At 50.6% G+C, this 15188-nt stretch overlaps 1 protein-coding gene across 9 annotated transcripts; it reads left to right on the top strand.

Annotated features, from left to right (window-relative positions):
• The first annotated feature begins 4316 nt into the window (after window positions 1-4316).
• IRX4 (iroquois homeobox 4) lies at window positions 4317-14851 on the top strand. Of its 9 annotated transcripts, none has more exons than XM_039549785.1 (7): window positions 4317-5077; window positions 5565-5672; window positions 10142-10300; window positions 11209-11460; window positions 12008-12114; window positions 13041-13384; window positions 13557-14851. In XM_039549785.1, the coding sequence occupies exons 3-7, from the start codon at window positions 10256-10258 to the stop codon at window positions 14327-14329; spliced, it is 1521 nt and encodes a 506-aa protein (XP_039405719.1). In that variant the 5' UTR covers window positions 4317-5077; window positions 5565-5672; window positions 10142-10255; the 3' UTR covers window positions 14330-14851. The 9 variants fall into 9 exon arrangements, with proteins under 9 accessions (XP_039405719.1, XP_039405717.1, XP_039405718.1 ...); XM_039549783.1 differs by having other exon boundaries at window positions 5476-5672; XM_039549784.1 differs by adding an exon at window positions 8841-9168 and having other exon boundaries at window positions 4317-5672.
• Window positions 14852-15188: the final 337 nt, after the last annotated feature.

The raw sequence follows: 15188 nt of genomic DNA, 5'->3' as shown, positions 1-15188 counted from the left end.
ACCAATCTGGCCCATAATCAGAGAGCCAGTCAGGTACACACAGCTGTGCACAGTACAGATTGCAGGGTGACACCGGTTCTGTTGAATTCAATAGAAAAATGCTTACTGGCTTTAACAAGGACAGATTTAATCCTAGATCCCGAAATATCTCCACAAACCAGTTAATTTTCAGTATAAAATGTCTAAATGCATGTTTTATCAAGCCACTTTTATGTTTCGCTGGCCCCTTTATCTTGTGTCAACCAAAAATTCATAATACCAATTTTGACTGAAGGCTGGCTTTAATTACAATTTCTTTTACAGGTCTCAACTGCTTTTTGTGTCCTGGGAAATGAGAGCAATTCTTTCTATCATATTCAGAAAGAAAATGAAAAGGTTGGTAAATGTATAAGTAATTTTAACTGATTCATTGATCTGAATACTTTTAAAGTAATACAGTAAGTATTTCTGTCACACTTTGAAGTTAAGCTTGGAGCTCAGTTACATCCCTTAGGGTTATTGTATAGCCATTAAGAATGTGTACCTTTTATCTGGTGCCTTCAATTAATTGAATTTCAAAAATATTCTCAAATGTTTTTAGAAAATCATTTAGTACCTGGAGGACATTCCCGTGTGATTTATTGTTACAGTAATTAAAAACAGTGAGTATTACACTGGTCACTGTTGGAACTCCTGTCTGCCTTTGGCTATATTTTGGTTTAAGTTAAAACATATAGTGCACTTGAGAGACTTGTGAAGGGAGGTAAGAAAAAAATTAATTCTTTTCAGATTGCTTCAGAATTTTTGGCACACTTAGAAATAACCTCTTAAAGTGATCACAGTGATATTTACATGATAATTGTATGCAAGCACAATTAAACTTCAATATTAAACAATTAAATAGTGCTTTTCCTGCTATGGTGAATTATTCCTGACTACCCATATTAGTATTCTGTAGTTCTAATCAGTGCCATAAATAATTTTCAGTTTTACACATTCTGCTCTGAAGCAATTATTAAGAACTCTCAGGAAGAGTTAAAACAGCTAATGAAAATAATTAGCAGAAAAAAAATGATGGTTCATCCTGCATTGAAAGATAGCCCTAACTAAAAACTACAAACGCTGCTTTAATTGCATCTTTGTTTTCTGAGGCACTCACAGTTCTCCTCTGTAATCCCTTTTGTGCAAGAAGTGATCGCTCACGAGCAGCATTTTGCGGAGCTCCTCACTCACAGGAAGATCAGTGGGATTGCACCCCAGCCCACGTCTCTCCGGTTGTGTAACACGGAGGAAGGAGCTCATTGCTGTACTGCTTCCCTGGAGCTCCACCTCAGCAGCACTGCTCACCTGGCCAAAGTCTGCAGGCTCGAGCAAAGACACAGTGCAGGCAGGAGAACTTGGTGCTACTGACTCGCTTGGTGTCTTCTTGCCCTTTCAGGGTCTTCCAAGAGGCTTGGTTCTGCTTCTAAGTCTATAAAATTATGCTCTTTTCCTGCTAAAAAATAATCCTCTCCACCCATCCACATATTGAGAACACTAAGACAACCTTAGATATTTCTCAAACATCATCAAAATTTTTTTCTAACACAAAATAAATATCTTCTCAAATCATGGGCTCACAAATGGAATTATGGTAATAGTTCTTAGAAAATTCTTGAAAAAATAATCATGAGCCTAAATCTTTGTGGACTACAAAAGACCCTCAGATGACCACATAGGACCTGAAAATAAGTGTGGTTTATTAGCTTAGGCATGCATTTATGAATAAAAGTCTAGTTGTACAGATTGTGGCCAATACAGGCCAGTACCAGATAAACATTTCACATTTTAACGTACACACTGAAGTCATTGTTCAAAGTAATAACCTATCCTTTTAATAAACCATCCCCGTTACACAGAAATGCCTAAAGGTTTTCTAGTGTGCATCAGTCTTTTGAACATCACATAATGAATTTAATGTGAGAAAAGGAAAAGAAATGTACCTGTATGGATCCCTGCAAATTAAGATAAACCTTGCTGCTCTGAGGCTACCATATAACTTGGCACCCAAATCAGATGAGGACAAAAATAGTTTCAGTGAAAATCTGATTTCTATCCATGTATTTACTGCATTCTGAATTATATTGGCTTTCCTGTGAAATTATTCTAGTTAAGTAAATTATCTCAGAGGTTTCATGATTAAGCTAATGTGTTTCTAGGACCTTCATAGTGAACATGAGTTATGATACATGCATTAGTATATTATTCCTTGACTAGGTGTGATTTAGTAACCTCTACAGGAAAATAAAGGCCAAAAAAGTAAGAGATCGAGCTTCTGTTTTCTCCCATCTGATATCTTAGAAAGTAGGTCTTCAAAATACAGCCATAGTGTTGAAGGAATTGACACTGAAAATTAAATTATATTCTCTTTCTGAATGGAAATATGTGTTGCTATCACCAGAGCTGTTTGTCTAATGACATGGAAAATCAAGGGTTTTAACCACTTGGTATCATTTAATAATGGCCTTTTCACAGCAGAGAGGGCATTGCTCTAGATACAAAAATGAGAAAGAATGCCAAAGAATGCCAGGATAGACAGGACCCACAACACTTCTACAGTGAAAAGAGCACCTTTTAATAGCTTAAACATTAAAAATGGTTGAAACCTCAGCATTATTGGTCATTTAAACAAAAATAAAAAACCAGAAAGACAACCTAACATTACGAATTACATGAAACAAGATCTACAAACACCATTCCAGCCTTGGACTCTGGCCCGTGGTTTTTCGGGAGTGCTGCCCAAAAGCATTTGCTCCTGTTGCAAGCATCTTCCCAGATTTATCAGTGGCCAGTGTTCCCTCAGTGTCCATCATGTCACTATGGTTGACCTGCATGCATGTCTACTGGGATTCCAGCTCCTCTTAGTCTGGTTGCCCTCCTGCCTGGCTAGGCCAGCTTCTGACAGAAGGCCACTGTGCTTTTTGCTACGTAGGTCGGAGCGGCAATGGATGGCAATTTCCAAGGTATGCAGGTCGACATGAGCAAATTGCAAAAGACAGACTCGAGTCTGCTCACTTCCTTTAAGCATCACTGAAATAATTAATCTCGTTGTTGATCTCAGGGACCTGAGGTTATTATATTACAAAAGACCCATATTAATGTACTGTTACTGGTGGTAGCTGTTAATATAAAAAAAATATTCTTTGAACCATGTCTTCTGCCCTTGAACATCATATTTCAGGGCAGAGAGGCAACTGAATCCAGCAACTCCCCAGCCCCTCACCACTGGAGCTCCCCTCCTGTAACTCTGCTGTCGGGAAAAGCAGAGGTGGCCTCTGGCCGAGCACCCGGTGCCGGGATCGGGAAAGGGTTGGAGGAAGACATTGAGAGGTCCCGGTCCCCTCAAAGGACATTAGCGCCGAAGGGTAGGTGTCACCTCCAGGCTCTGGATGGTGTCACCCCGCTCTGTAAAACACGGGCTCGGCCGGGCAGGCAGGCGGCTGGACGGGGTCCCCGGGGGACGGCGGCGGCTGCCCCCGCACGGGCAGGACGCTGCCCCGGGCCAGTCGGCCGGGCTCCGAGGGAGCCCAGGGCGGGAGCCCGGGGGTAGTGCAAGAGGGACAGGCTCCCCGGTGGAAGGGAGGAAAAGTCCAGACCCGCAGTGCCGGGACGAGGACGGCACACACGCCTCCTGTGCTCCCAGGGGGCATCGCAGAGCCCTCGTCCCGCCGGCGGGGAGGCAGCCCTGGGCGGGCAGCCAGGGCATCCACGTCTCTGGGGGTTTGTTACTCCGCTTTAAAATGCAAAGGGTCGTGGCATGACTGGCTTTCTGTTTACAAGTGCAGATGGGGAGAAGGCTCACGTTTTCTTTCTCCCTGAGGTTTCCCCGCCTTGAAAGCTCCAAGGGCAATCCGAGGAGGGAGAAAGGGGAAAGAGAAGAGGATTTCCTAGTTTCAGCATTCATCAGATTTACCCTGTCATTGCACTACAAGGTGCAGCGTGTGTCGAACACTACGAGCACGGGGCCATGCAAATGACACAGGCATGAAAGAACCCTGGCAAGAATAAATCTGTCGATGTACAGATGTTCCCTATTAACGTTACTGTTCAGCCTTGGTGGTTACTGTGGGAAGACACCGGATTAAAAATTCCCATTGCCACCCCACCTCTCCTGAACCTTTCTCCCCACACCTCTTTGTCTTCGCTTAATTAGGTAGGATATTATACTCTCTTTTTCTCTTCCTCTGTCTTATTGAGACGTCTGCCCAGGCTCACGCCTTTAAACAGGAATGATATTGATCCCTCCTCCCCCTTCTGTCAATCCCGATTTGTCCCTTTTCCTGCTGAACAAACAATTAAGAAAAGAAAGTACCGAGCGCGCGGTAGAACTTGTCATGCACAGGCTCCCGCGGGGATCCCGGGCGCTGCGTGGCCCCGGACACCGGGCCGGAGCCCGAAGCGGCCCTGGGCGCCCGGGACTGAGGGAGGGTGGCGGGAGGCTGCACAGCGGGAAAGGCTTTTCGGACTGGGAGCTGGCTGCCGGCTCGCCCAGCCTCGGGCCCGCGTAACTTCTCCGCAGGAGAGAGCGGCGGCGGCGGCGGCGGTGGCAGCCTGCGGCGGAGACCGGGCGGGACGGACGGCCGGACGGAGGGCCGGGCGCAGGAGGACGGAGGACAAGCGGGAGCAAGGGCTGCTGCCCCGACCTGCTTTCGGCTACCGTCGGAGCCTGCCCCCCCTCCCCGCTCGGTAGCCCCCCAGCCGCCGCCCCGGAGGAAGCCCCCGGTGCCCGGGCATCCCCTGTGGGGCTGCGCCCAGGGCAGGCAGCGACGGCGTAGCCGGCCCGGGGGCGCTGCAGGGAGCGGGTCCTCGGTGCCGGGCTCTGCCGCGCCGCCCCCCTTGCCCCCTCCCCGCGGCCGGGGGGCGCTGGCCCAGGCAGTCCCCGGCAGCTCCGCGGAGCCCGGCTCCGCCGCGCTGCCCCCGGGCTATGAATAAAGCCGAGGCGGCCGGGGGGACAGGTACAGGTGCCCGTCTCCTGCGCGCAGGGCTACGCCGACGTCCCAGCCCGCCTCCTCCAGCGGGAGGGAAACAAAGACGGCGAGAGAGACAGGGAGAGTTGCCTGTAAGTTTAGCGCCTTTCAGTCTTGACTCGCGGAGATAAATGATAGTTTGGAGGTGCGCGCAGTTAATCACCGCCACGGCTGCCGTACAGCGTGTGCAACCCGCAGATCATTAGGTTAAATGGAGGACATTCGTGTCCTTCCAGAATCAATGCAATTATTGTTGGCAACAAGGACAACAATTGGAGTGGCAGCACTAATTTTACTAACCTGCTATTAATTATGGTGTCCCCCACGCCCCAGATGGCTTTTATAACCCGTGGAAGCAAGCGGTGCTGGCTGCTTCTGTTTTAAAACGGGAAAAGTTGGAAGTGGAGTGCCTGGTCGTGTTGGAAAGTGTTAATCAGTAGGAAAGAGTGTGATCAGTGGAACTATTCACTTGAGCGTCACTCTGGTACAGGGGGTTAGTGAAGTGGCTGTGGCGCCTGGGGACCGAAGGCTCCGTGCCGCGCCGCGCAGGTACCGCGCACTGAGACATGCCTGCGTTAGCTCCCCGCAGCTCCCTGCCACGCCAGCCAGCGCAGACCAGAGGAGAGAAACCCTGCCATGGCACAGCCATCGCTACCAGGTTTTAGCCGAAGCCGGGCGTGATCGCAGGTAAAAAATTTCTTCTTTTGGTGGTGATGCTTGTGTGTATGTGTGTGCGTGTGTGTCTCTATGGAAGCGGGGGGTGGAGGGGAGCGGTGGGGCTTACCCCCCCCCCCCGGCCCCCTTCTCCTTCGGAGCCTGCTTTAGCAGCAAGGCAGCTGAAAACGAACTGCTGGAGGGAAGAGAAACTATCCGTGATGAATCATTTGGCTTTGTGCAATCTTTACCTAGGACAGAGGGTAAATGTATTTTAACAGATGTGTGTTATTTCGTGGGAAGGGGGTGTGGATATGATATTCAGCGAGCACTAAGGTAAGGTACCGAGTCAAACTTTTTGGATTTTAAGGCGAACTTTAAAAGACACAGAACCTGACCTTGCAAGTAGGAAAGTTTTACATTCGCAGAGAAGTAAGTTGAAGATATCGGCTGCCAGAGAGCTCAAAAGTGGTGGCATCTGAATGCCTTCGGGTCTGCAGCACTGGGGGTTCAGGAGCTGAGCAAGGAAATTTTATACAATCTTTGCTTTGCTAGTGAAAGCATAGTTGCAATGCTCTGCACTGAGCAGGTAAATGTGGGCATGTTGTAGGGTCCATCTATAGCCATAGAGAGCTGCCCAGGTCATAGCATTTGCTTCTCTTGCTGAAAAGTTTTGTGTATGTGCATGTGTGCATGTAAGAGAGAGAGAGAGAGAGAGAGAGAAAGTGTTGGCTCTAGTTCTTAAGTGTGAAAAGTTAATAAATACAAAGAAGAGAATGAGCATGTGAGGCCTTTTTGCTTTAATCTAGATTGTTTGCCAAGAGGATTGAAGATTTACAAAATGAAAGCATTCAAATGGATAGCTTTGAACAACTGATTTTACATGTAGCTGTAAACTGAGTAAATTAATTAGCAGCGCCTTCTTACGCAACTGTTCTGTTGGTCATCATGGCTCTGCCAATTCCAAGCCATGGCATGGGTTTGTGCAGGTCGGCAGCATCGGCTCGTTCGATTCAAAGTGCAGGAGGTGCAGTTACACCTCAAATTGGCTCAGGAAAAAAAAAAAATTTACTGTCAATAGCAAGTTTATGGGAGCTAACCTACTTGAAAATGTTGTAAGCTGCCCCGGGTTCCATGTCAGATTCCAAATGGGCAAGATGTAGAGCTTCACAGTGTTTGTCAGGCAGTGTCAATGTTGCTTTAAGTCTGTAACATGAAAACAAAGCAAGCTTGACTGAAAGAGCTTGCTAAAGTCTGTTTAGCCCATAAGCAAATTCCGTTGCTGAAATATTTCCAGGAGTGGCAGTAACCCCTCCAAAAGAGAAGGCGATGAAAACGCAGATAGTAAGTGTAGCTGCATTAACTGCCTCTAGATCATGTCCCTGAAGACGTCCATCAAAGCCTGAGTCCTGAAGAGGTTCTGTTTTACCTGCTGTGGCCTGTTCCAGGATCACAGGGTTTCATTCTCATTCCATGTTTTTACAATAAAACTTGTATGAGCATTGGCTCCAGATTCTCAGAGGAAAAGCTCATAACGCTGGGAGAGAGACCTGGTTGGGCTTTGGATGGGAAATACCTGCTCGCCTGAGTGTGCAGGCTGGTTCTGACCAGAAGGGAACTCTCCAGCATGTCCTATTGATCGTGATGGGTTTCCTTGCTCAAACTTTGGAGAAAGCAGTGTGTGTGTTTCTTTCTCGAAAGCTGTTAACTGCTTTGTACAGGAAAGGGGCTTTGACGAGGATCAATTTTTATTACACAGCAAAGACTTGCATTTTCCAAATGCCTAAGGATATCGCCCACAGCATTAAGCGCCTTTGCTTGGATTTGAACAGTGTTACGTTGTTTATGTGCAAGAACCACAAAGGTTATTTTAAATCATTGTGGGGCTTAATGCATGTTTGTGCTCTGGCACCAAAATTCAAGATGAAATATAATTGTGTTGAGTTTGTTATCAACAAAGGGCCATTATTTGTAGACTGTAAGTGAAACAAGACATCAACAGTGGGGGAGGACGTAATGTCAGCTTTCAGCGTTTAAGTGTTTAAGGTTATTAAGGTTTTTTGTTGCTTTTTCTTTTTGTTTGTTTGTTTTGGTGGGGTTTTTTTAATGACTGCTTTCTAGGGAATACAGATTGGAACTGACACAAAGTTGACCGGGGGTAAAGTAATAGAGCAGGCAGGCTGCAAAGAAAAATGACAAATAATTATCATGATTAATACAGGAAAGTTCAGTGTGAAAATGGGCACCAGAGTATTTGCATGGCGCAGTGAAAGACAACTGTGATATATAAATAGACAAGGACTATAAATATTGAATTTCTCCTTGTATTTTAAAGTTTAATAGACTCATCTAAATATCAAAAACTGTAGTGTACTCTGGGCCACTGCGGAGTTGACATCTGCAGTGGGGGGAAAAAAACACACCAAAAAAAAAAAAAAAAAAAAAAAGACCAGGACACCAAGACATTTCCCAAACTGTAGCCTGGAAAACTGGGAGGACTTCGGACTTCTTCAGGCAGTCCTCCAGCTCTCCCAGCTAATTATAGTGCTTTACACCAAGCCGCTCTTGAGATAAGTGCAACTATTTTCTTCCCTAGCACCGGTGAGTTTGATTCCGGAGCTTAAACAAACATCCCCCAGCGCAATGGGCACAGGAGGCAGAGGGAGCAGCACAGAAGACTGCGTGCAGACCATTGTGTAAATACTGGGTGTCTTTTCCTCCCAAACAATGCAATAGTCCGTCAGCACGCCGCACAGAAGGAAGCTGCTGGTAAAGAGTCACTAAAAGTATCATTATACCTTGGCAGCACCGGGGTATAATGCAGGAGGAGGAATAGAGAAGCGCTTCTATAAAAGAAACCCAATGGCAAAGTTATTAATATTCTCAGAAATAAAAAGAAATTAGCATTTCAGGTGAGGAAAGAAAAGGCACTTTCTTCCCATCCAAAAATCAATACAGAATTCCAAACCGATTATTTATGTCATTTGATTCCCTTTCTTTATATGTTTCTCCCGGCTACAGATACTGAGCTGTCAGGATAATTTGCATGTACTGTATCTGATATCTTTTATTTGCAAACACTCTAAAGCGCCATAAAACGCCTCTCGTTGTAGTCTAACTCAATCTGAGAACCAGTATTTTCATCTGTAAATTAAAGCAATTACGCAGCAGATATTATATTATGTGTACTGTGGTCTCCAGATAGTCATCAATCACCCTCAATCGAGCTGTCAGTGTGGGCAGATTCGTTTCTGGGAGGCAGTCTTCCAGCTGGGGAGAAGAAGAGAATATCATCATTAATTAGAGTGTGACCCTGGGGCTATTCACATGTCTGAACCCAGGAATCTCTCTGAGCAAGTCTGCACACCATGGAGCAGCGTTCGACTGCACCAGCAGCCCAGCTTCAGCCTCGGAGCTGACTCCTCCGCTTCCTCCATCCTCCCGGGGGCTGCCTGCTTGCCCTGCCTCGGTGGTACCGGCCGTCGGGGGAGAGGCGCTGGGGCTGCCAGCATCTTCCCCCGAAGACCCGGTACCTGCTCCCTCCGAGCGTGAAGCAGAGGGGGGTTGCTGCCTGCTTGTGGGGGGGCGGGTCCCAGACCCCCAGAGGGTAGGGAGGCTGATAGCAGCGGTGGGATGGGTTGGGTAGAAGAGGATGTTGGAAGTTTGAGATGGGATCAAAGTCGTTTAAACCTGAAAAGTCACATCTTTTCCATCATTCCCCGGAAAACGCTTGTAGGGTTTTCTACCTGTAACCACACGCCTGAAATAAAAGCCGAAAAGAAAAGCAGAAGTGCTTATCATGTGCTTTATTGTCAGCGTTAGCGCTAATTTTAACTGTTGATTAAATCTTAAATGAAGACTCAGTCGTGTGTCCCTTCATATGTCTTGTTTGTAATTGAGACTAATTATTACTGTGGGGTGGGAAGAAGCAGCTGCTCATTAATTAATTTCTAATTAAAAGTGCTTACTAGCCTTTCAGTGACTAAGGAGGGTGGGGAAAATAGCTGATACAACATTGATCGTTCAGATTAAAAACATTCATTTCCTTCCCTTGCCCGCAGAAATATATACGTGTTGCAAGCAGGCGTTGCCGCTACCGGAGAGCTTCCCAAACTTTCGCCCCTGTTAGGCAGGCTGAAGGCCGTGCTGGAGAGTCTATTTTCCATGTCAGGGGAAAGGTTCCCGAAAATGAGTGTTAAACTTACAGGCAGGTTAATTTGAGTAGGTTTTGCGTGACGTCAGGGGCTCGGCTCTTTTAAAACAACGTGCTTGTGAGCTGATGCATTTGTATCACTTTTCTTCTTTCCACCTTTTATTTTTCCCCGGGTGCAAAGTATTTATTTTTGCCGTCACCTTTGCCAGCCTTGGAGCCTACATTTAACAATTATTTCTGTGTCGTAGCTGTAGCGGGGAAGGTGCTAAAATCGCCGTACATAATTAAAAGAAAAGTTTAAGTTTTCATGTAAATAAATTAAATGTGGTTTTCTGCTTCGTCCTATAAGCATCTAGGGACCTGTGGTTACCAATCAATTGGTACAACAGAGCACAGCCAGGCTGCAATAGCGTGCAGATCAGACGTCTCGCCTTGTTTCTAGATAACTGGGAGCCTCTGTACCATGTCCTATCCTCAGTTTGGCTACCCTTACTCCTCTGCACCCCAGGTAAGACTTTTTGCCTACCAACATTAATTGATTGAATTTCAGTCCTTATCGATGCCTTCCTTCCGGGATGAGGGCGGCAGCGATCCTCTCCCGCATGCGTTAGCGGCAAAGCCGATGCTCGCTCCGCAGCTTTCCAAGATGCCCAAGTTCTGTGGCGGGCACCAATTTTAAAATGGGAAGAAACACGCGGGATTTAGGGTGTTTGGGGGTGATTAAGACGCGTGGGAGAGGATTACAGAGATGAGAGGGGTGAGAAGGGGGGCTAGAGATCCCCCAACCCCCACCTGCACCCCTCCCCTTTTTTTTCTCTTTCACGATTAAATTCACAGTTTACCAATTAAACACGGACGTACGGAGGTCCGGCCCGTAGAAACAGAATGGGATATTCTAAACCAGCAGGTCAATAACAGATGTGTGCGTGGCTGCTACAAACCTGCAGTCAAAATAAATATGCATGAATGACTTCGAAAAAAACGTTTAAAAACGCAGATGGGAATCATTGTGCTGCAAGAAGAGAAAACGGTGTAAACACCAATCTTGTGAAAACACCCCAGGAAAAGTTAGCTTTTAAATGCAAAGGGCCTGAGGAATGTATTATAGAGGATTAAACACCCACAGGCACGGGGCGTTCGGTTGTTGTTGTTGTTGACGCGTCTTAAAAACTGATAAAATACTTGCACCTCTGCTCTTCTCTAGAGCGTTTCTATAACGATTGAAGTAAAATACGGAAGGGGAGGGAGAAGGGCGGGCGACACCCCAAAGCTACGACCTGATTTGAAAAAAAAAACCCAAACCAAACCCAAACAAAAACCCACCAAACCCATACAATCTAAAAACAACCGAACCCCAATTTGGTTATACTTTGGGAAGTTCCCCCCCGTGCTCAGCGCCGCTCTCTTTCCCTCCAGTTCCTGATGAGCACCAACTCCCTGACAACCTGCTGCGAGTCCAGCAGCCGGACTCTGGCTGAGACGGGGGCGGCCGCCTCCGCCCAGACCCCCGTGTACTGCCCGGTGTACGAGAGCCGCCTGCTCGCTACCGCCCGACACGAGCTCAACTCCGCCGCCGCCCTGGGGGTCTACGGCGGGCCCTACGCCGGGCCCCAGGGCTATGGAAACTACGTGACCTACGGTACCGAGGCTCCCGCCTTCTACTCCTTGGTAAGCCGCCCCGGGGGATGCTCCCTCCCTCCCTCCCTCCCGCCCGCCGGCCCCGCGCTCCCCCCGTGCCCCCGGGGGCGGAGGCCTCTCGGCGGGACCCCCTCCCCGGGCGGGGGCAGCCCCGGGCGCTTCTCCTCCGCCCCTCAGTGCAGCACGGCGCTCCCCGCGTCCAGCCCCGCGGTCAGCAGCTGTTCCAGCCCGGCGCTTGCTCCTCACGGTAACGCAATTAAAAGTGGCGCCTGACGAGCTGGTGGCCGAGTGCGGAGGGCCCGGCCTGCCGGGCAGTTTAGGGCGACCCAGACCCAGCCCAGTCTTGCAAAAAAAATGATGCGCTCTTCCCATACAGTATTTTTTTTTTTTTCCCCTGCACCGTAACAGCGCCAGTTAATGTCCCTATTGATGTCGCTGGCCGCCGCGGCCGAGGGGCCCTCGGAAGGTCCGTCGCGCCGCTCCGGGCCGCGGGGCGGGGGAGCCGGGCGGCGGTGCCGGCGAGGGCCGGGCTCTCCCGGCGGCGGGGGCTGAGGGCGGCGGGCGGTGTCTCTTGCAGAACAGTTTGGATGCGAAGGACGGGAGCGGCTCTGCGCATGCGGGCATTGCCCCGGCGGCTGCCTACTACCCCTACGATCACACCCTCAGCCAGTACCAGTACGACAGGTAAGCGCCATCCCCAGCCCGGCCCCGCTCGCTGCCCTCCACCCCCGCCACCTCCTCCCCGCCATCGCCTCCCCGCCCCGCCCCGCCAACCCCGCCAACCTGCCTCCTCGCCGCTCAGCATCTCCCGGCCCCAGCCATGTCGCCTCCCCTTCCCCACACCGACACGGGGTCCTCCGCCCCCCGGGCGGGCGGTAGCGCGGGGGGCGATCCCTCTTAACAGGGGCGGTAATTATCTTTTCCTGCGCGGAGTCAGGCTTGGGCATCCCGTGTATATTTATTAGTTTCAAACCAGCGCAAACCCCCTTACACACCGTTCCCAGCTCAGAGGCCCATTGGGCGCCGGTGACCTTTCCTGGAGGATGTGCATTAAATATTCAGTCGCAGCCCAGTGTCATCTGCGTTAGGTTCCTACAATTTCAGGAACAAAAGGGTAGAGGAGATTACTAATAAAAGGAGTAAGAGGAAATATATTTCTATTAACACTTACACCCTGGGGTCACCCAGACGAATTCTGTTTGGGGACGACTAATGAAACGAGAGGGAAGTGGTATATTTGTGACTTTGCAATCTGCTAGGATTTCCCTGCTGCCCGAAATGTTGACATTGACTTTACCGTAAATAAAAACAGGCGGTTCCTTCCCTCTTTCTGCCATCACCGCCAAGGCAGAGCGGGAATTTGCATTGCCCGCTGCTGCTGCTAGCTGAACCTTTCCTTCTTGCTTTCCTTCTTTGGCCTGAATTCTCAAGGCTGGTCTCCCTCATAAAGCTGAGCTGTCCTCATCCATCTCCCTCCTCTCCGGTCCAGCCGCCCTCCGGGGCATGCCGCAGGCAAGCGGCTGGGGACGGGGCTCTGGGACCCCGCGTCGGGCAGGTCCGCGGGGGCGAGAGCGCGGTGTCACATCCCGGGGGCTCCCCTGTGCCTGCAGGTACGGGACGATGGACGGCGGGACGCGGAGAAAAAACGCCACCCGAGAGACGACCAGCACGCTGAAGGCCTGGCTGCAGGAACATCGCAAGAACCCCTACCCCACCAAGGGCGAGAAGATCATGCTGGCCATCATCACCAAGATGACCCTCACCCAGGTCTCCACCTGGTTCGCCAACGCCCGCCGGCGGCTCAAGAAGGAGAACAAGATGACCTGGCCCCCGCGGAACAAGTGCTCTGACGAGAAGCGGCCCTATGAGGAAGAGGAGGAGGAGGAGGAGGAGGAGGGTTCGCAGGAAGAGGCGATGAAGAGCGGGAAAGCCGAGGGTACCCTGCTAAAACCAGGCACTTAGCGGTTCGGCCGCGGGGGCTCGGCCGGCAGCTCGCCCCCGGGGCGGGCCTCGCTGGTGGGGGCGGCCGCGGGCCTCGCTGGTGGGGGCGGCCGCGGGGCAGCGCGGCGCCGACAGTGACCGTGTGTCTTGTTTTTGCTGTCCCTTCCCCCGCCCCCGCCCCGCAGAACCCACGGGCAAGGAAGAGAAGGAGCTGGAGCTCAGCGACCTGGAGGACTTGGACGCCGCCGAGTCGGAGAGCTCGGAGTGCGAGCTGAGGCGGCCCTTCCCGCACACGCTCCCGCATCCGCACCCGCTCCCGCTCCCGGGCGGCAGCCACCCGCCGCGGGCCGCCGAGCCCCCCGCCAAGATGCCGCCGCCGGCCGCCGCCGGGGAGGAGGAGGAGGAGGAGGCGGCGGCGGCGGCGGCAGAGCGGGCGCGGAGCTGCCTGAAGACGGCGGCGGAGGAGTGCGGCCCCGACCCGCTGGGCGCTCGGCAGCGCGGCTGCGAGTCCAAGATGTGCTTCCAGCAGGGGCAGCAGCTGCTGGAGGCGAAGCCCAGGATTTGGTCCCTGGCGCACACTGCCACCTCCCTCAACCAGGCCGAGTACCCCTCCTGCATGCTGAAACGGCCGGGGGGCTCGGTCGCCGCCGCCGCTCCCGCCCCGGTCAGCGTCATCGACAGGCACCAGGATTCGCCGGTCACCAACCTCAGGAACTGGGTGGACGGGGTGTTTCACGACCCCCTGTTCAGGCACAGTACTTTAAACCAAGCCCTGAGCAACACAACAGTTTCCTGGGCTACCACCAAAGGAGCCATTCTGGAAACGGGCGCCTTGGGACGCGCGGTGGGGAACGGCGCCAACGTGCTCAAGGGGCAGCTCTCAAACCTGGCCCACCATGACTCAAACAAAGAGTTTCTGGCGTTTCCCAAATCAGGAAGCAAAATGTTTTGTTCCTAACAGGCCCGCCGAGGGGCAAAAGACTTTCTAACGCTTAAAGAGTCAGCTACACTGAAAAGAGACTTGCAAGAGTTTAAATTTAAATATAAAACTTTTTCTTCCTTTTTTTTTTTTTAAACAAACAACATAAACCAGGATTTAAAGTTCAGTTTGCTCAGTTCAACGGAAAGACTTTGCTCATTGCTGTTCTGAACATTTTCTCCTGGCTGCGACTTTAAGGGATCAATGTCGTGAAAGTTATTTAATTCCATGTCCAAAAAGCACGTACTATAGTGTAGACCTACTTAAAAAGTTTACATCCGAAAGTTTACAAACGGGAAATTTTAATTCAGATTTAATTTAAGGCATGCCGACATTAGTTATAAAGACTTTTCGAGAGTTTTTCCTCCTGATTTCCTTGTTAGCATATAATTCACAAACAGCACTTCTACTAAGTTTACACCTACTGCACAAATTTATCTTGACAAAAAAAAAATGTTAAAAGGTATGCTCACTCCAATAAATTGTCTGTTTCAGAGGTAACACAAGTGGTGGCGTTTTGCATTGGGCAACAAACAACCTCTATGTTTCAAATTCCCCCTCGGAGCCGGTCCAGGTAATTCCAAGGACTGTCAACAGGCTGTCGGGAGAGGGGAAGAGAGGCTCAGCGCAGCGCTGCCGCGGGACTGAGGACGCAGCCACGGGAGGCACGCTGCGCGCAGGAGGGATGCTGGGCTGCACTCCGCGCCGGCCGGGCCTTCGCAGGGCAGAGCCGGGCTTCGGCCACCGCCCGGGCCGGCAGCGGGGCGCCGGCTGCCCGCCGAGGCCCGGCGGGGCCGGGAGCATCCCCCCTTCCCCCTCCCCTCCTTCCCGAGCTGCG

The sequence above is a fragment of the Corvus cornix genome, chromosome 2 (assembly GCF_000738735.6).
Source record: "Corvus cornix cornix isolate S_Up_H32 chromosome 2, ASM73873v5, whole genome shotgun sequence".
In the NCBI taxonomy this organism is placed as follows: Eukaryota; Metazoa; Chordata; class Aves; order Passeriformes; family Corvidae; genus Corvus; species Corvus cornix.
This window is presented reverse-complemented; position numbering and strand designations above follow the sequence as displayed.